Source organism: Arachis hypogaea, chromosome 17 (assembly GCF_003086295.3).
Source record: "Arachis hypogaea cultivar Tifrunner chromosome 17, arahy.Tifrunner.gnm2.J5K5, whole genome shotgun sequence".
Lineage (NCBI taxonomy): Eukaryota > Viridiplantae > Streptophyta > Magnoliopsida > Fabales > Fabaceae > Arachis > Arachis hypogaea.
The window spans coordinates 4,840,008-4,860,916 of record NC_092052.1 but is presented as its reverse complement, the minus strand read 5'-3'; the positions used below and the strand labels follow the sequence as shown (position 1 = coordinate 4,860,916).

The 20,909-nt window shown below is 31.3% G+C and overlaps 3 protein-coding genes across 4 annotated transcripts; 2 read left to right on the top strand and 1 right to left on the bottom strand.

Annotated features, from left to right (window-relative positions):
* Window positions 1–4,498: 4,498 nt before the first annotated feature.
* Window positions 4,499–8,665, top strand: LOC112764911 (DEAD-box ATP-dependent RNA helicase 53, mitochondrial). Its single transcript, XM_025810736.3, has 7 exons — window positions 4,499–5,414; window positions 5,548–5,675; window positions 5,837–6,248; window positions 6,519–6,617; window positions 6,696–6,920; window positions 7,101–7,262; window positions 7,692–8,665. Exons 1-7 carry the CDS (start codon window positions 5,025–5,027, stop codon window positions 8,172–8,174), a joined length of 1,899 nt encoding a protein of 632 aa, XP_025666521.1. The 5' UTR covers window positions 4,499–5,024; the 3' UTR covers window positions 8,175–8,665.
* A 251-nt stretch (window positions 8,666–8,916) lies between these two features.
* Window positions 8,917–13,922, bottom strand: LOC112764912 (uncharacterized). Its single transcript, XM_025810737.3, has 7 exons — window positions 13,271–13,922; window positions 12,167–12,314; window positions 11,411–11,602; window positions 10,943–11,071; window positions 10,403–10,572; window positions 9,841–9,971; window positions 8,917–9,385 (listed from the first exon to the last, which is right to left on the bottom strand). The coding sequence occupies exons 1-7, from the start codon at window positions 13,569–13,571 to the stop codon at window positions 9,320–9,322; spliced, it is 1,137 nt and encodes a 378-aa protein (XP_025666522.1). The 5' UTR covers window positions 13,572–13,922; the 3' UTR covers window positions 8,917–9,319.
* Window positions 13,923–18,109: 4,187 nt separating this feature from the next.
* Window positions 18,110–20,467, top strand: LOC112766385 (putative pentatricopeptide repeat-containing protein At3g49142). 2 transcript variants are annotated; one of them, XM_025812277.2, is made up of 2 exons: window positions 18,110–18,678; window positions 18,762–20,467. In XM_025812277.2, the coding sequence occupies exons 1-2, from the start codon at window positions 18,622–18,624 to the stop codon at window positions 20,319–20,321; spliced, it is 1,617 nt and encodes a 538-aa protein (XP_025668062.1). In that variant the 5' UTR covers window positions 18,110–18,621; the 3' UTR covers window positions 20,322–20,467. The 2 variants fall into 2 exon arrangements, with proteins under 2 accessions (XP_025668062.1, XP_025668061.1); XM_025812276.3 differs by having other exon boundaries at window positions 18,116–20,467.
* The last annotated feature ends 442 nt before the right edge of the window (window positions 20,468–20,909 follow it).

Below are 20,909 nucleotides of genomic sequence, written 5' to 3'. Positions count from 1 at the left end.
TACTAAAAAATTGGTTACTCAATTAGATGAAGATGAAGTAAAGGAGCCATCTTTAACTATTGGAGGTTTACTTTTCCATAAATTGTGTTATGAATGATCTCTCTCTACATATATGCATTAATGCATATATTATTATATTTATATATAGAGTAAAATAATAAATAAATTCTTAACAATTTACTGTTTAAATATATTAGTTTTTTAAAAAAAATATAAATAAAATTATTTAAAATAATAAAAGCAAACACATTATTTTTAAATTAACTTCTACAATTATTATAAAAAAATTTAATTTAAACTAATTTGTTCATATTTATTATTATACAAAATTTTATTTATATTTTTTTAGAGATTAATCTATTCGAAATATAAATTTTTAGAAATTTATTTATTATTTTACTCGTATATAGTAAAAAAAACAAGGTTGAGAGATGAAATTTAAAAAGTGGGGGTGGATCCAGCTGCATTAATCTCTCATTTTGAGATCATGCACTCATCACCAATCCAATCGACATATCTAACTAAATCACCAAAAAGAAAATAAATTACATCATCAATTTAAAAAGTTTAATATATCGTTTAATTAATTATAATTTTAGGAATTCAATATAAAACATACTTTTTTTTTACCATTTCTATAATTACTTTCTTTCCAAGATGTCTAAAAGTGGTTGGTTATAAATTATAATGGTTTCAATAGTGATTTACTTACTATGTTTCTTAAAAAATAACAATGAATTATATACCCTGAGATTAAGTGGACCTACACAACATTTCAGAGAAAATATTAATATGATGTTTAGAAAGAAATTTAGTAGAAGAACAATAACAACAACAACAACTTGAGTGGAAGCCAACTCAAAGAAAGAGACAATCTTTATAGTTAAATAATGAGGATATAAGGATGAAATCAACCTTGGTCAGCTCATAAGCTCCAAAATTCAAACAGTTTAATTTCTTTTTAGGTAGATACCATTGGTCCCCAATACCTTTGTTTTTAATTTTTTATTTTATTTATCTACTTTGTTGTATATATGTTTTTTTTTTTTTTTACGGTATTTCCTAACTCGAAGGATTAATTTGTCGCGAATTTGAGTTATATTTAAAGATTTGTCGCTAGTCAATAAATTGTTGCATACACCAGGTAGAATTCGAACTTCCGACATTTATTTAAACAGACGAGTGAATTGACTACTCGATCCAAATTAGTTTTTGTTGTATATATACTGCTTAGTTACAATTTCATCATAAGAATAAAAGCACAGTGCTCTAAGACTATAGCCTTATCAGTTATATATATCACTCCCTTTCACTTTAACGTGAATAAAGATAAAAGCAAAGTCCATTGATTCTTCTTTTAAGAGCATGTTGGGATCCATCATTTTAATCCCCTTTCAAAATGTGGACCAGTTTGAATATTTTCTTTGTTTATTTATTTACTTAAAAAAAAAAAAACTCAACACAATAAAATAGAATAAATAGAAAATAGAGACAATCGAGTAAATAAAACTAATAAAAAAAATTATTTTATTGTTATTTTTTATATGATTATCAATAATAAAAAAGATTTACACTCAGTTATTTCTTATAACTCAAAAATAATCTATTAATAATTATTTCAACACCTGATTTTTTTTTCTGATATATTATTTTATTTTTTTTAACTAAATATTCTAAATAATCTTAAAGAAATTCATCAATATTTTTTTTTCAGTTTTCCTTCTTACTAGAAACTCCTATCCTAGTTATTTATTTATTTATTTATTATTTTCTCACCTTAGTTGTTTTTTCTTTATTATAATATATTAAAATTAAATTATTATTATCAAATTGAAATTGGTCAATGGAAGTAAACTAAGATTGGCATGGTCATGTATATGCTTCAATTCAAGGCATGACAGTTGGGACCTGGAATACTGATTGGAAAACATGTTGGTCCCATTCTGGGAATTCATTGTTTTCTTTTGTGTTTTAGTGGGGTTTGGACCCATTTTAATTTCTACCATTTAAACACTATTTATGCCACTAACACCAAGTACTTTAGGTACACTTTTTGTGTCTCAAATTGAATTATTTGGAAGATTATGGATGTCTAAATCTTCTATTATAATAGTAATTATCAAGGTACAGAAAATGGAGATTTTAGATAAAAAAAAATAATAAATTAAGTACGTATAATATAAAATTTTAACAAGATTTAAATCATAAAATCATCAGATCTAGTACAAATTTTGTAAAATTGATTGACTCATTTAAAATCGTAATATCGAAAGATTTTAGAAGTTAAATTGAGATTCTAGCTATTATGATTATTATAAACTCTCCTGGTTGAGTTAGATAATTTTCTCAAGATAGAAATATTGTAACATTAAGAGATATAAATTTATTTTAAAAGTATTTTAAAAATAAAATAAAGTGGCATCTATAAATACTACAAATAAAAATATTTTTATATAAAAATAATAGTTAAGATATTGATACTTATTATATTAAATAATTTAGTCAAATATGTTAAATATCTAATAATTTTTAACTAGAAACACACTTATATTAAATTTTTGAAAGGGAGTAAAAATTATTTCTGTAATAAAAAAAGAAACAAATAAAATTTTTAAGAGGGTTAAACAAAAATGTATACATATTTTATATAAAAAAAAAAGGAAATTTGGGAGTCCTTTTCTCATTTATATAATTCCCTTAATTTAATATTTCTATTCCAACTTCATCCTATCACCATACATAATTATATATATTGACATGTGCAATGAGATAAACATACATTTATATTATTATAAGGGCCAAAGATAGAATTTGAATTAAAAAATAAAAATAAAAATCACATTATAAAACCCTTCCTTTGTCCACCCTATGTTTTTGTCTGATGCCTCCCTACACTGACCAAGGGGTGGCAGCAATGGAGAAAAGATGCAGGCAAATCATATTTTTCCTATCAAAGATTCCTCATTTAATAGACTTATATATATATATTATTTATCTAGATATAAATGCATGATACCAACTGATTTATGATATGATATGCAATGACATATATATGGTTACAACTTGAAGCTAGCATTTTATTGAAGTAAGGACTTGTTATGATGAATTAATCATCAATGCATTAAAAAGTTTACATATTTATAAATGTTGTTTATTTGATTAAAGCATGATTTATATTACTTCACCAATATCTTTATCTAAATGGCTTTTTTGTTTACAAATATGGAATATTAAGACATACAGAAATATAAAAGTATAAAATTATATTTAACAGATAAAATAAAAATAAAAATATTATATTAAAAAATATTAAATTAATATTTTTTATATTATTTTTGATAAAAATACTAACAAAAAATATAATTTTTTTATTTATTTTTATCAATTTTTTATAATTATATTTTTATTATTATATTTTTTTAAATTTTTTGTATAAAAAAATAAAATAAAATAAAATATTTATAATTTATTTTAATTTATTACTAAATAAAATATAAAAATATTAATTTTTATATTTTTATTTTTTATATTTTATTCTCAATATTTTATTTTATTCTTGAATCAAATGTGGTCAATATAATCAATTTTTATGCACGTGCAAATATGATTATAAGAGCTGGATTTTAACTCTAAATTACTTGTAGTTTAAGGAATATTACAGAGTTTGTTACTAAACTAAAAAAGAAAAAAGACAAGGTGTTCATTAATAATGTAGCTCAAAGATGGTCTTGCTTTATTTAAAAAAATAAAAAATAATAAAACTAATGAATTTTAAAGTTTCCTTATACAGTAGCTGCTACATGGGAAGGCAATGGAACATGTCAGTAAAGTAAGGAATCAATCTTTATCTAGAATCTATCATTCTATCTACATTTCTTTATTCTATTCTATATTTAAACTAAATTTAGATCAAAACTAAACACGGGCATATAACAATATAAGCATATTCATGTTTTTTTTTTTAATTTTTTTACCGTTTCTTTTGGACCTTAAGTTGATTTTGAAAATTTTATTTTTGGTGAGAGATTCAGTCCAAAATCCAAATACAAGTGTATATAAGTAAGCCCATTGTTAATAGTGTAACCTATGACTAATTCTTTTATTTGGACCGAACCTGAAAAGTGACTTGGTCTCCATTCATTTTATACGACCCGGGTTGGGACCCAATTAGCCGAGACGAAGTTCTAAATATTGAGCGGGCCGAAAAGAAAAAACATACGAAGCTTAAGGGCCAACATAATATATTTTAAAAAATAATTAATTTAATAATGAATTTTTTTTATAAACACGTATTATGATTGATTTTTTTTCATTTTATTAATTTTTTTCAATTTAAAGAAGTCTAAAAGCCAGTTTAAATAAATGTATAACTAATTTTCTTTAACTTTTAATTTATAAAAAGTTATAGCATTAATATTTGATATAATTTTTAAAATTAAATTATAATTTTTTAAAATTAAAAATTAAATATAAAATAATTTTAATATAAATATTTATTATTTAATTTTTTTTTAAAAATTAATTAAGTTATTTATTTAAACAGAGCTTAATTTTGACTTAAAATTTGAATTTTTTAAAATTTGAATTTCACTTTAGAGAATAAAGTACGATCTCTCACCATTTATTTTATAGATAGAACTAAAAATAAATATAAGAGAAAAACTATTCAAAAATAGAAGATCATACTTTACCCTTTAAAGTACAAATTTAAAATTTAAAGTACAAATAAATATGAGAGAGAAACTATTCTTCGACTTAAAACTCTAAGAGAAAAAAAAAAAATCTAAAAGCAGAGCGTAGCATAGTAGTGAAGTAGTCTTGCACGTAGAGGATTGGAGCTCTCAGTCGAACAAAAATCTTCTGAATTGTGTTTCTCTCTCTTCACTCTGTTCAGTGTTGTGCTCCCCAAGCTTCGCGCTGCTCTCCCTAAAACCCTAAACCCCTAAATAGGGTTTGGAAAATAAAGTCTCTCCCTTTTCACATAATCACATCACTCTCTCTGTTCCATACAAACGCAGCTCAAAATGTTAACCACAATCCTCAGAAGAACTTCTTCTTCTGCTATCACGAAGCGCTCTCTCGCCGCCGCCGTAACCTCCGCTACCGACCCCTTTCTCCCCCAACTCACCTCTTCCTCCGCATCCTCCGGAGATTCACCCGTCGGCGAGCTCCGACGATTCTCCGGGTTAACTGGGTTTTTGAAAGGGAGAGCCTTTCACTCTAATTCAGGGCCATTGAATTTCCGCTCCTCGTTCTGTTCTCGCGCGGAGTTTGCAGTTGAGGATTACGCCTACGAAGAAGGGTCTAGAGGGAACAGCGCCGATGAAGGTCTTGAGATCGCGAAGCTTGGGATTTCGCAGGATATTGTTTCTGCTCTTGCAAAGAAAGGAATCTTCAAGCTCTTTCCTATTCAGGTAAAATGAAAAATCATTTTCGGTGTGGTTTGATGAAAAACAGTGAAATTTTTTAGAAATTTAGTGGCTTTAAGTTGATGATGACTTTGTATATTTATTTGTTTTTATTGGTTTGAATTTGGTGGAATTACAGCGAGCTGTGCTGGAACCTGCTATGCAAGGACGTGATATGATTGGTCGAGCTAGAACAGGAACTGGAAAGACTCTTGCGTTTGGGATACCAATCATAGATAAGATCATTCAGTTCAATGCTAAGCATGGGTTGGTTTATTTATGTATTCTCCACTTGAATTTCTATTTTGTTGCTCTGTTTGAAATTGATTGTATTGAAGATGGATCAGGTGATTTGGTGTGGCTAGTAATTATAAAATATTCACTTGTATGTTTAACTTAGAAGTTTTTTTGTGGGTGATTTGTGCCAGGCGAGGAAGGAATCCCTTGGCTTTGGTTTTGGCTCCTACCAGAGAGCTTGCACGACAGGTTGAGAAGGAATTCCAGGAAGCAGCACCTAACTTGGATACCATCTGTGTTTACGGGGGTACACCCATCTCTCGTCAGATGAGGCAGCTTGATTACGGTGTTGATATTGCTGTAGGCACGCCTGGCCGAATTATCGACCTTCTAAACAGAGGTGCCCTGAATTTACAGGAAGTTAAGTATGTTGTTATCGATGAAGCTGATCAGATGCTTCAAGTTGGCTTTCAAGAAGATGTTGAAAAGATCTTGGAGAGGTTGCCCCCTAAACGTCAGACTCTTATGTTCTCTGCAACAATGCCTTCTTGGATAAAGCAGATTACTCGTAACTACCTACAGGATCCCCTGACCATTGATCTTGTAAGTATGCAATCATGTTCTAAGCACTAGGAGAATTTCTTGGAGCATTAAGGCTAAATTCCCCCCAACAGAACTCATTTTGTCTCTGTCGAGGATTGGAATATCGATTTTCATATGAAACAACAGGGGTTTTGGTGCATTTGTGTTGATATGGTTATTAGCAAAGTAGTCAAACTGTTTGATGTTGAAAGAAAATCTGTTTGAGATTAAGTTGCTTGCTTATGATGGCATGTTGATCATTTTTTAACTGAGAACTTATTGGTGCCATAGGTTGGAGAATCTGATCAGAAGTTGGCAGATGGAATTTCGCTATATTCTATTGCAACTGATATGTATGTTAAAGCAGGAATTCTCGGACCTCTAATAACAGTATGTCTTCTTTCGTGTACAATTAATCTTGTTAATGGACTTGTTTTGCTGTCTTCCCTAAAGTATATCCCTTGCCAGGAACATGCAAAAGGAGGAAAATGCATTGTTTTCACTCAAACCAAACGTGACGCCGATCGATTAACATATGGCTTGGCAAAAACTGTTCAATGTGAGGCCTTGCATGGAGACATATCCCAAGCTCAGAGGGAAAGAACTCTGGCTGGATTCAGAAATGGACATTTTAACGTTTTGGTTGCAACAGATGTTGCTTCACGTGGGCTTGATATACCAAATGTGGATCTTGTAAGTCCTGCACTTTTACTGTGTTATGTGTTGTATGCATCTAGTCTCTGTCAATGTTGTATGCCATCTTTGTGTATTGCATTATGTATAGGACTATAGGCAAATACTGAGATAGAGAACGCTATTGTTAAGTTACTCAATTCTTTACATGTGACCACTTAACATGGTTTCTTCAAATAGGTAATACACTTTGATCTTCCCAATTCATCGGAGATATTTGTTCATCGATCTGGACGAACAGGTCGTGCTGGTAAGAAAGGAACTGCTATTCTTGTTTATACTGAAGATCAATCCAGGGCTGTTAAGACCATTGAGCGTGATGTGGGATGTAGATTTTCAGAGGTGATCTATTTGCACCCTACCCATTTCTGCCTGTCTCTTCTATTTACTTGAAGATGTAGTGTGTTTAGCATTAATTTTCTGGTTCTATGAAATTAAAAGTTGGCTCAACTGTTGAACTGTTAAGGTTCCCTTTCAGAGATGTTCCAAAAAGTTTATTGTTAGTTTGTAACTAAAGTTTTTCGATTACCATGATATGCTAACCACCCGATAGTCCTCTACAGTACTAAGTTGCTGAAATATTTAGTCTAATACACTTTTGCACTTAAGCAGCCAGTGAGCTACCATTTCTAAGTTGTTTATATTAGGGCTTTTGTTGTTGTCATATATTTGTGGTGTTCCTCTGCTAACTTACATTATTTGTTAGGTTATTTTTCCTTTTGTGCATAATAGATGGCTGAATTTATTTATTAATTTATTTTTTTTAATCAGCTACCAAGGATTGCTGTTGATCCTGGATCAGTGGACATGGGTGGTGGACGATTCGGTTCTTATGGAGGTGGAAGGGATCGTCGATCTGGTGATTCAGGTTTTGGTCGTAGTCCTGGATTTGGTCGTTCAGGCGGCTATGGAAACTCTGGGTTTGGCCGCTCTAGCTATGGAAATTCTGGGTCAACTTCTAGTCGTTTTGGTGACTCTGGTATGAGTCGACCCAGGGGGGGATTTTCAGGTGATTCATCTGGGGGATCAGGCTTTGGTCGGTTTGGCTCCTCTGATGGCTTTGGTTCAGGTCAATCGGGGAGTAGATCCGGAGGATTCAGTCGTCCAGGTGGTTTTGGTGGTTCAGATCGTTCAGGTGGTGGTGGTTTTGGGGGATTTGGTGGTTCAGATCGTTCAGGTGGTTTTGGATCTTTTGGCTCAAGTCAATCTAGTGCCTTTGGTGTTGCTGATCAGAACAATAAGGGAAGATTCTAACTTCATAAATGCTATCAGGGCACCACCACCTTCGCTTCATGGTGGTTTAGTTTTGGATTCTATTTACTGTCATTTTCTTGGAAACTTAAGGCATTTAGGCAAATGATCGTATCACTAAAGAGTGGAGAAGTTATTGCATAAGGACAATAAAATTCTATAGGTATTGGATTTCTCTTTTCTGGGGCTGTTTCATGCTCCATCTCTAGAAGTGAAAGAAAAGAACGGGAACGACCCTGTTATGCTTCCGGGTTCCAATCATCTGCCTTGCATTTGTGTTGTAGGCATATTGCAATCTTGAAGAGGCAGCTTTATGGAGTGGTTATCCAGTTAGTAATGTATTTATGGTAGTAGTTCCTGGGCCATATAAAATTCTTTAGGAAGCTGTAGGATGCTCTGCTGTTCTATACTATATTTACATTTTATTATGAAAAGAAATTCTAAACTAACTGATGTGTAATATTATCAATCAGTAATCCTTTTTGTTTCCTTCACCTTGGCATTGGTTCTAATTGATATTTTCAATTGTCTTTTTGTTCATTGTAATCTTCACACAATTCCTAGATTGTCTAAAGTCTACATTGGTTTTTTCTTTCTTGGTGGTTTGCACAACTGAGCTGTATGAATTACAGTCACAAGTAGACTAAAATAAGTTGCATTCAGGCACATGAATAATTTTGAATTGGAGATGGTATTAATGACTCGCAAAACTAACAATATTTCTTACTTTACTGAAGCTCAAATGGACACTAAAATCACATGTTAAATATAAAATTTATGAATGCATCCTTCTGATCTTGATTGCATGAAAAGTTAAAACAAAACAAAAAAAATACAACTGTGTGACAATCAAGAACAAAAATGACAGAAGTTTAATCACAAATAAGAATTTAAGACACAACTCTGTTTAACCACTATAAGCTATTTACACAAGCATATGTATACGAGGGAATCAAGAGGGTGGGAAAGGAACTAAGGTCTAACAAGTGGCAAGTGCCATGTGCTAATATAAATTGCGTGTTACATGAATTGTATCCTTTAGCTTCTCAGTTTAGGCATTGTGTACTAATTCTAATCACTAAGAAATGGAGGTTGTAGAGTGTCTTCTTTCTCTTATTCCGCTCCAACATTTGTCAGCAACCACATATTTAACTATAACATTCTTTCATGAAAAAGTTCCAAGCTAACCATGCTGCTCCAACAGCAGGCTCAACCTGTTCAATAAACCAAAGTTGTTTCAAAATTTATTCTTCAAGGTATGATTTGTGCTCTTTGATTTTTAAAGTCGCAATTCAATTGAGAAAACTTGACACTTATATGCTTTGCAGAAAGGTTCATTACATTCCAAAAAAAAAAAAAATTACAAATTTTCATGTTTTGGTAGTTTAATTTTCCAGTGTTATTCAATAGAAATTACAGAAATCGCCATGTCATATGGAAGTTACATAGAAATGGATCATATTGGCAGTTCCTTTTGATTTTTATTAGATGACAACATAAATTTGCTTTGCAAGTTAATACATTTAAAATTGTTGTCTATGTGTACAGTTAATTACCTGTGAAACATTATTAAAAGTTTGCAACAATATTCAACATAATTTTAGAATAAATTCTAATATAAAAGCAGGACTGTGCAGAAATATAAAAACAAGTGACATATTATACTGACCTTTGGTCTAATTGGAAGTACCCGGGGAAAGTACTTAGAAATGCAGTTTACTACTTCTTTTCCGATATCCCATCTCCTATTCGCTTCAAGAACACCACCAACCATCACAAGCGGGAAAGCATCCTTGCCATCTGCCAAAATTCTCATCATATGTCAATAACAGACAGGAAAAATCTAGAGCTCGTGTTAATGATCCAACATTTCGTGCTTTCAATGTTTCCATGTTTTAAAAGGACGTTCTTGAGGCCTAGTCAATGAGTTAAATTTCCTTGGTATATTCCATTTTAAACTCCACGCGCAGCATCGAATGCAATTTTAAATAACGTTTCCTGAATTGCTTTTACGACTAAACATGAGTTTGTTGTAGAGTTACTGCTGAAAGATCACCCTAAAATCAAACTGTTACCTCAAAAGAGTTACGAACAGGCTTCATAAATATCTTCCGAGTATTATTAATATAGATTACATTAGAAAACCAGATTCCCAGACCTTTTTTTCGTCCCTATATATACCTATCTAATGGGTATAAAAGTCAAGTATTTGAAGTAAGATAACCCCTAACCTTGACCACTTAATCCAAGTCTCTCTACAACAGCTTTGACACTTGAAGCCAGCTCTTGTACAGATTCTAGCAAAATCTTATTTGCAACCTCGTCCCCAGCCTCTGCACAGGACACGACAAGCGGTACAAGTGCTGCAATGCGCGCCCAAGATGGATCTGCGTAGGTCCACCTGATTTTCAACGTGACAACCAAAGATACTGTGATTTTGTGATCCAATGTCTCTCTCAATTGTATGGATGGATAAATTTTCATTGAAAGAAGACAATAATCAATAAGCCAAATGAAGCCATATAATTGTAGACTTCAAAATTCAATCCAACAACATAAAATAACCAATATATCAATCAGAAAATTATTTCTGACTTATAAGTTTGGTTCTCTGAAATAAAATTTTAAAAACTTGCTGCATTTATCCTACAGACAAGCAAGGGACTAATGTATACCAAATTTTTAAGGACCTCATCATTTGTCTCCACAAAATGAGCAAAAAATGTACTAGTTTACTTAAACATATGAAATGTGGAATCATTTGACTGTACCCGATTAATTCTTCTGCGGAAGAAAGACCGAGTGCTTGTAAAATACTATTCGTAAGCCTTGTACTAGGACCTCGACCATCATGCGCTTTTACTACTGCAGTTAAGGCCTGTGCAGCGATTCCATATCCACTGCAGAGAAAAAAAATGCATACCTTCAACAAAATAGTAGGCAGAAATCAAGTGATCAAGTCGAAATTCAAAAGAAAGACCTTCCCCGAGTCCCTATTTGTAGCTCTCCAGGACATATTACTAGTGATGCCAGCATAGAGCGAAGGGGCTTTTAGAAAAAGTAAAAGGCCAGATTAACTTAGAAACTATAAACCTCTTCTAGCTAATTGAACTCTTAGTCTGTGCCTATGTTCGGCACAGGAGAGAGAGAGAGAGAGAGAGAGAGAGAGAGAGAGAGAGAGAGAGAGAGAGAGAGAGAGAGAGATCATGAAAGACAGAGAAATAATCACGGCAGATTACCTGCCCCAGTCACCTAAGACAGGTCCAGCACCTGCAGCCCTTGCTTCTTTGCCATCCTCTGTAAATCCATATGCAATGGTCCCTGTGCCCGCAATCAATACACATCCATGAAGCCTACCCATTGTTCCACTTGCCAGGGCAGCCACAGCATCATTCCGAACATACAGCTTCACGTGGCTTGGGAATATATCCCTGTTACATCAAGTCACAACATATCTTAATTGATAGTTCACATCTTCATTAAGCAGTGGAGAAACTATTGCTATGGAAACTAAAAGGCACAAAATATTTTAAAAACTGAACCGGAAAATGCACAAACAAGTAACTATTTAATTTAAACTTTCAATTATTTACAGATAAGCTGCCTAATTTCATTGTGTCCTAATATCAATTCTTTATGCATACTGCTTCTGTAAATTCAAAAGGTGAAGATATCCGGTATTAATCAGTTAGAGTAAGACAACAAAATAGAAAAACTAGAAGCAGCCGAGGCTATTATTTATGACAGGATATAGAAACAAATTCCTGTTCTTAATTAATATATAGAAGGAAAAAAAAAACACCATGATAAATAACAGACTCAATTGTATTCTTAAATTATAAATAAGACAGAGAAAAAATAATGCATTACATAGAGAAAACTAACCAACAAATCAAATAAGTATAGTTGTTAAGTTTCTTCTAACAGCTAAAGAACACAAACAACATGACTTATTTATCCGAAAAAAAAGGTAATGTATACTTATATTGAGCAACCTAAGCCAATTGAGAATTCTTTGTTGATCTGTTGGATGGTTAACACCAGATACAGCCAAACAAACAGCTCGGACTGAAGATCGTTTTGAACCACATTTTGAAAGGGCATCTGCCATGACTTGCTCTAATGTTTCCCTTGCAGCAATTTCTGTAGAAGAAGTTATTCATGGCAACAACTAACAATGTAACTACTTTTGTGACATGATCTTCTTTTCATTTATCACATAATTTTTCTAATTTTTAAAAAATTGCTGAAACCATCAATTTGTGTCTATTATTTATGCATCATTTTTTCTTGTAAAAGGAGCAAATAAAAATGCTGTGTGTCCTTGGCAAGGAGGCACAACCAATAACTTTTGTTCTTTGTGGAGTTGAAAAAGATCAAAATAAGAAATTCATTATTGAGAAAAGACAGAAGGTACAAAGTGGAGTTAAAAAAAAGAGAAAAAGAAAGAAAAAAGAAAATCTCAAGACAAAAAATGACAATATGAAATTCAAAAACCATTAAAATAATACAACCCTCCCAACAAAATATGAAAAAACTAGAAACACTCATCCTAAAACACAGCCATTGGAGTGGTAGATAATGCAGAGTTTTAAAACTATAAACTGCTCAAACAAAAGAAAAGGTACCAAAACTTTGCAACTTTCCCTATCAATAGCCAAGAGCTTTGTTCTAGGCCATAGTCTCTCACAAGTCATTGCTACCTTATAGGCTGTTATATAAGTTAAAAAACTAGCATTCTACCTACATAAAATATCAACAACTTTCTCCAATACAAAATAGATTTTCCTTCACCTATTTACCTACCTAAGCCATTATCAACATCCCCCTCAAATGTGTAAAGGAGAATGTACTTCCCAATAAGCTAAATTGCTCTCACTATTACTCTCCTCAATTTACCCAATCCACAAAGGGAATTGAATATGATAAATAACCAGTGACCACTGAACAGTAAACTGAATTAACTAACCAAAACAACCAAAACCATTCTCTAAAATTAGCAGAACTCAGACCAAACAAAGCCAGAAACAAAATCAACTTTTGAAACCAACCCACAAAGTAAAATCAAACAAAAAGGCAACTTCCAATTAGTCAATTACCTCCAACACTGTTGTGATTAGAGCAGCCAGCAACAGCCCTTGCAAGAATTGGAAGAGACTGGAGCTGGGAATGGGAAAAAGAAGGAACCATGGGCAAACAAATGCAGACAGTTGATGTTGTTCCACCATCCAAACCCAAAAGAACACCATTCTCACCACCACCATGTCCATCAGAGACAGCCATGTCATCCTCAAAATCCCAAATTTCACCATTCCTATACCTCTTCATAGCATCAAGGACCAAAACCTGTTCTTCCTGTTCCCCCTTCTCCTCCTTCTCTTTCTCCTGCTCCGGCGTCATCACTCCCTCACTCACACACACTATTTGAATCGAAATCGTTAGAGAGAGAAAGAAAGAGATCAAAGTTGAACGGCAAAAAAAGGACAAGGGGCAAAGACAAGCAAGAAGAGAACAAAGGAGAAGGAGAGAAAATAGATGACTCTTAAAATTTAAAATTTAAGTGAACAAAAATTAAAAATTGAATTTTTAACGATTTTAGGGTGTCCCAATTGGACGGCCACTACCCTCTATACTCCATTACTCCTTCTCCAGAGGAAGTTGAATTTTTTTTTGCAGCTTCCACCAAACAAGAAGAGAGAGAAAGACTATTTCGAAAAGTCCTATGCGCAATACACCCAATTTTTACCCCCTAATTAATTACTTATTTTTTTATATACAAATACAAAATATTTTGGTAATTTTTATTCTAAAAATACTGTACTTACACACAAAATTAATTACTAATTCAACTATTATATATTTGTATCTAAATATATATATTATTTTATATATTTTTAATATATATTTTGTATTCTATCATGTGTATATTAAAAGTTAAACGTTAAATTAGTGGTTTATATAAAATACACATAAATATATTAAAAATATGTAAAATGATGTATATATATATTTATATATAAATATATAATAATTAATCTAAAAACTAATTTTAATATACATATACGTATAATATTTTTATGTATTTTAATATATTTTTTATATAATAATTAATTTAATAATTATTTTTTATGTATATTTAATATAATTATTTTAATTTTACATGAATAAAAATTTGAAGTCAATCTATATTCTAATAATAGAAGACACTACACGTGATTATAAATACTTATGTTTTTTACTCATGATATTGACTAATAACGTAGTAACAAAATTGTAATGGTTAGTTCATTAAAATTAACTTTTTGTTTTGAACAAAATTAATATATTTGAATATTTTAAAACTACAGTTTTTTTAAATTAAATTAAATCTTCACTAATAATGCTAATATAAATCTAAGAAATTAAATTGTCAATAAAAACTTACACTTAATGTATAGGTTTTTTGTTGGGGTGTTATTGTGTTAACATAGTAAAGTTTCAATTGGGAGAGATGAGCACATTTTATTTATTTATTTATTTATTTATGGACTGGGAGCACATTTTATTTAGCCCTCATGTTCCATGATTCTGATATTTGTTTGCATAAAATAAAATCCAAGAAGTAGGTAGGAAGTCCATAAATGCAAATATGTGCTGGGGTTGCACTAATTATTGTATCTTTAATATATAGAATAATTTAATATTGAATAGTTCTTTGCTGACTGTGGATAAGGACAAGCGAATAGGACAGCTCACATCACAAGAGAAATTTCAGAAAATGACCAATGTAGTCTTTTGTGTATTATCTTATTTAAATTTTTATTTCTTTCATTTTTTATATATTTTATCCGAAATATCTTTATTATTTTTGTAGAAACTAAAAAGTAGAGGGTATCTGATTAGTGATAATCATAATTCAGGGTAACTAATTTTATAATAGAGTTATTTAGATAAATACATTTAAAATTTAATATATATATATATATATATATAATTAATTAAATTGTATTGTTTTTGTCAAAATGAGATCGAATAAATTATTTTGACTGAAAATCGATAAATTAAATCTTGAATTAATTTAAATTAATATTCTATTTTATAAAAATTGACTACAATATTTTTATTATAAAAAAATAATTAAAATATTCTTTTCTATATATAATATAAATATTTTAGTCATTTTTTATAATAGGGATATTATAATCTTTTTTTATATAAAAATATTAATTTAGATTGATTTAAAGTTTGCTTTACTTTTTTTTAGCTAAATCGATTTGTCCGGTCTAATTTTAATAAAAATAATATGATTTAATCGATTACATGTATTAAATTTTAATTGTTAAAAAATATCTTAAAAAAAGATGTTTTAGGTGTCTTTATGTGAGTGATTCCTATTTTATAATTTACTCAAGACATCCAAACACAATTTTAACACGATAAAAATTTAGGTGCAGTTAATTTCATCTAAAATTAACAGTTGAAAATCGTTAAATAATTTAATAAATTTAACTAAATTATCATCTCTCAACTATCAAATTCACATAAAATTAATAGTACATAAATTTTTACCTTCTAAGACAAGTAGTGAAGTAACCTAATATATTTTAGCTTGAAAAAATTTCTTTTTGACAAAAGCAATCTTAAAGAAATAACATCGTAGTTTTTTAAAAATAATTTTAGTTTGATAAAATATGCTTCTTTTTTTTACAAATATTTCATGTATTATTTTACTAAATAATTATACTGTGTATATATTAAAAATCAACTATTAATCAATCACTGTGCATATATGTGTTTAACATTTCAATAATTTTTTATTATACTATTTATATAAATTTAATTATTTGTTTATTTACAATAAGTTTGATTATTTTATTATAATAAATTTAATTATTTTAATAATTAATTATTTAGTTAAAAAATATTTGAATTAATATATATAAATATTAAATAATTAATTTAATGATTATTTTTATTATATTTGTCGTAACGTTTAGAAAATTATTTAAAAGATTAATTATAGCTTTTTCACGTCCAACTTTATCCATGCACATGCATGTATTTGGTTGTTTCGATATAGCCATCGATGAATTCTCACTTCTCACTTCTCACTTCTCACCACACTAATATTCCTTTGTTTCAACAGAAAAAATAGAGAAAAGAAAATCAACAAAGAAAACATGAAAAGAGAATGGGGTTTTCTATCGTTTTGTTGAGAAAAAAATCATAAAAGAAAGAATAAAAATGTGTGTAGAATCCAAACTCCAAATTTTTTTGCCACCACTATACAGGCACTTCTTATAAGTTATAACCCCTCTTTCATAAAATACCAAAAAATTTCATGACATTGATAACAATAAAATAAACAAAATAGATCCCATTTTAATATTTAATACGAAAATAGAATACTGGTCAAATAATAACAGGTTGGACAACTTAAGCTACCACAACTATATTAAAATTATAAATTTAAGATATTTAATTTGTAGGCCAAAAAATATTTGTACATTAATCCTCAACCTCTTAAATGAGTATTAAAAGATTATGTCATTTGAGTTATAATTCATTGGCAACTTATTTAGCGTACTTAATTTTATTAAAACAAGTAAATACATAAATTTATACAACATTTTTATGTTAATTTAACATTTTCTAATAATCATAATAGTTTATAAAATCTTTTTAAATTTCAAAAAAAAGGTTACATTTATATATTATTATACGAGTCGGGGTATTTGTACAATGTGTACAATACTTATTTAGTCCAATACGAGTTAAAAATAAAAATTACCCACGAAATAATAAATTCACATCAAATTTTAAATTTCAAATTTCAAATTTTTAAAAAATCCATTATTTCAAAAAAATAACCATCTAAAATCTTTCAATACTCTCTTTTTTTTCAACCAGCGGCCACCCCACCTTCATCAATAATCATCACATTTCACCGTCGCTACTTGGCTTGCGCCACTCACACTTAATAAAAATAACCATCCACTTAAGGATAAAAATAATCATCCGCATACCTAATGAATTGAACATCTAACATATTTTAATTATATATAACTAAACTCAATCCAATCAAAATAACAATCTACAAAAAAATAAAATAACCACCCGCATACCTACTAAAATGACCATCCTAAATTGACCATTAAAATAAAAGAAGAAGATGAATAAATAGAAGTAACTATTATTGTAGTGAAACATAATTTTGAAGGATTAATCATGACAAAAGCGACACTGTTGTAAAGCATATGGCTCAAATAATGAAAGAAGCTAACCATGCTTGGATCCGAAGAAGAAGAGCATGGTGTATCATCGGTGAGAGGCTTGAAGGAATGGGAGAAAGCAAAGCCGATTCGGAAGAGATGCACGAAAACAGCGGCAGCAACGTTAGGCTGAGCGTCGGAGGGAGAGGCGCATTGGGCTGACCGGTGGAGGTGAGGACGGTGTCGGTGGGAGGATGCGGCGGTCTCGGTATGGTCGGTGAGAAATTTAGTGACGCGAGGTGAGAACCGGAGAAGATGACGGTGGATTTTAGACGTGTATTGAAGGTTACGATAATATTAAAAATAACCGTACATGGTGTGTGAATAAATTTAAGAGTAATGCTAGGGGGCCAGCAACTTTTGTGATTGGTAGCCATCAAATAGCTATCAATGATGATTTAATGGTGTGAGATTGGTGTGAGATTTCATCCAATGACTCACCTTTCTCTGCTGGCTACATGCTGGCCAAAATTCAACAAAACTGCTGGCCCCGTAGACTTTTCCTAAATTTAAATACTAATCTTAATTTTCAAATTTTAAAATTTAAAATTAAATAATTAATTAATGATCTAATTTTTAATTTTAATTTTACATTTTTTTAATTCATTATACACATTGTACACAATTAATATTAATTCCCAATACTTTTTCTTATTATACATACAATAAGATTATATTTATCATTTTACAAACTTTTGATTTTCTTTTTCCTCTTATTTTGTCTTCATCTTCTTTCTCTTCATTTTCTCCTTGAAAGTTGAAACGAAGCAAAAGCTATATATATGGAGATTGAAGCCCATTTCATGGTTGTATTGGTTTCTGGTGCTAATGAAGCTCCAAGTGGGTACAGTGCCATGCAATCCAACATAGACAAAATAACATTCTCAAATTCATGAAACCTCTTCATTTGCCCAAGTTAAAAGCCTTTGTTTCTTCAAAAATAAAAACTTTGTCATCCCCACAAACCCCCTTCTTTTATGAGGAACTTCTGGGCAAAGCATTAGACCAATACCCAGATATAAAAACCTTGAAAAGTGTCCACTCCAAGATTTATTACCTCAATTTTCATGACAACCCATCTCTAGGAATCAAGCTCATACGAGCATATGCTGCTTGTGGTGAACCCTTGTTTGCACGGAAGGTGTTTGACGAAATTCCTGAGAGAAATGTTGTGTTCTATAATGTCATGATTAGAAGTTATGTCAATAACCATTGGTTTGATGATGCATTGCATGTTTTCAAGGCCATGGTTAATGGTGGGTTTAGTCCAGATCATTATACTTACCCTTGTGTTCTGAAGGCTTGCTCGTGCTCTGACAATTTGAGCTTTGGGTTGCAGCTGCATGGAGCTCTGCTGAAGGTTCGGCTTGATTCAAATGTGTTCGTTGGGAATGGTCTCATTGCAATGTATGGGAAATGTGGTTGCTTGCTCGAGGCAAGGCGTGCTCTAGATGAAGTGCCAAGCAGGGATGTTGTATCGTGGAACTCAATGGTTGCAGGATATGCGCAGAATATGCAGTTTGATGATGCATTGGAGGTTTGTCGGGAAATGGAGGCTTTGAAACAAAAACCAGATGCAGGTACATTGGCTAGTCTCATGCCAGCTGTAAGTAACACATCATCTAATAATGTTTTGTATGTTAGGGATATGTTTATGAATTTAGACAAGAAGAGTTTGGTTTCATGGAATGTGATGATAGCCACATATATGAAAAATTCTATGCCTAGCAAAGCTGTAGAGTTGTATTTAGAAATGGAGAAAACTGGGGTAGAACCTGATGCAATCACTTGCGCTAGTGTTCTTCCAGCTTGTGGGGATCTCTCAGCTTTATTGTTAGGAAGGAGGATTCATGAATATGTTGATTGGAAGAAATTGTGTCCAAATTTGCTATTGGAAAATGCATTAATAGACATGTATGCTAGATGTGGATGTTTAGATGATGCAAGAAAAGTATTTGATAGGATGAAACTTCGTGATGTTGCTTCATGGACTTCATTGATATCTGCTTATGCTATGGCTGGACAAGGTTGTAATGCTGTGGAACTCTTTACAGAAATGCAAAATTCTGGTCTGAGCCCAGATTCAATTGCCTTCGTCGCAATTCTTTCGGCATGTAGCCATTCAGGATTACTGGATGAAGGGAAAATCTATTTTAAACAGATGACAGAGAAATATAACTTAACACCAAGAATTGAACACTTTGCTTGTTATGTAGATCTTTTAGGGCGTGCCGGTCAAGTAGATGAAGCTTACAATTTCATCAAGCAGATGCCGGTGGAGCCCAATGAAAGGGTGTGGGGTACACTGCTTAGTTCTTGTCGTGTGTACTCCAACATGGACATTGGGGTTTTAGCAGCTGACAACCTACTTCAGTTGGTTCCTGAGCAATCAGGTTACTATGTCTTGCTATCCAATATTTATGCCAAGGCCGGAAGATGGAAAGAAGTTACTGCTGTTCGATCATTAATGAAGAGAAGGAGAATTCGAAAAACACCTGGAATCAGCAATGTTGAGCTGAACAATCAGGTTCATACTTTTCTCGCAGGTGACACGTTGCATCCACAATCAAAGGAGATCTATGAAGAGCTTGGTGTGCTAGTGGGGAAGATGAAAGAGTTAGGTTATGTCCCTGAGACCGATTCTGCTCTTCATGATGTGGAGGAGGAGGACAAGGAATGCCATCTTGCTGTCCACAGCGAAAAGTTAGCCATTGTGTTTGCTCTGCTGAATACTCAAAATTCTCCAATCAGAATCACAAAAAATCTTCGTGTTTGCGGAGATTGTCATATTGCTGCAAAGCTTATCTCCAAGATTGCTGGACGGGAAATTGTCGTTAGGGACACCAATCGGTTCCACCATTTTAAGGATGGTATATGCTCTTGTGGAGATTATTGGTGAGTTCCCAGTGAGAGTATAACTGTATCCTACAACATTACAATAATTTTGAAATATAATCTGTATATGATGGCAGAGATTTTTATTTATTTTTAACATTTTTTCTGTACAAATATACTCAACTTTTATTCAATATTTTTGGTTCCAAATATGATATTTAATTTACTAAGCGATTTAATTCAATAGCAATATAACCATGGCTGGAGCTGGACAACTAAGCCATGCTCAATTGGATTATTTATTTCTCTCCTAATTGAAAAATGTCAATATTTAGTCTCTCATACTATTTCAAATAAAATTGTTTCCAGTTGTGGAGTAAGTTCATTTATTCTAGTCATTGACTCTTTTCGGATACATCAATGCACTGAATTTACAATTAGTTAGTCGTTAGATAATCTTCCAATGATCAAGTTTAACGTTTGATCAATATTCTTTCTTTAAACAAGAAGATAATAGTTAACTCTTCATTTCGCTTTTCACTAGGAGGGCTTTTATTTGGCTAGAATATACTCTGACAGAAATCAGGAATGAAAATAGTAACTCAAATTTGGTTGGGTATTACAATTTTTGTACTATAGTGTTACTCTTATA

What these genes read in the sequence shown, in the direction of transcription:
- LOC112764911 (XM_025810736.3), top strand. Translation starts at nt 5,025, where the DNA reads ATGTTAACCACAATCCTCAGAAGAACTTCTTCTTCTGCTATCACGAAG. An exon ending in CAGTTCAATGCTAAGCATGG is followed by an intron (nt 5,676 to 5,836) that starts GTTGGTTTATTT and finishes GATTTGTGCCAG; the next exon opens with GCGAGGAAGGAATCCCTTGG. An exon ending in TGGGATGTAGATTTTCAGAG is followed by an intron (nt 7,263 to 7,691) that starts GTGATCTATTTG and finishes TTTTTTAATCAG; the next exon opens with CTACCAAGGATTGCTGTTGA.
- LOC112764912 (XM_025810737.3), bottom strand. Translation starts at nt 13,571, where the DNA reads ATGACGCCGGAGCAGGAGAAAGAGAAGGAGGAGAAGGGGGAACAGGAA. An exon ending in GTCTTAGGTGACTGGGGCAG is followed by an intron (nt 11,072 to 11,410) that starts GTAATCTGCCGT and finishes TTTTCTCTGCAG; the next exon opens with TGGATATGGAATCGCTGCAC. An exon ending in ACTTGGATTAAGTGGTCAAG is followed by an intron (nt 9,972 to 10,402) that starts GTTAGGGGTTAT and finishes GAATTTTGGCAG; the next exon opens with ATGGCAAGGATGCTTTCCCG.
- LOC112766385 (XM_025812276.3), top strand. Translation starts at nt 18,315, where the DNA reads ATGAAACCTCTTCATTTGCCCAAGTTAAAAGCCTTTGTTTCTTCAAAA.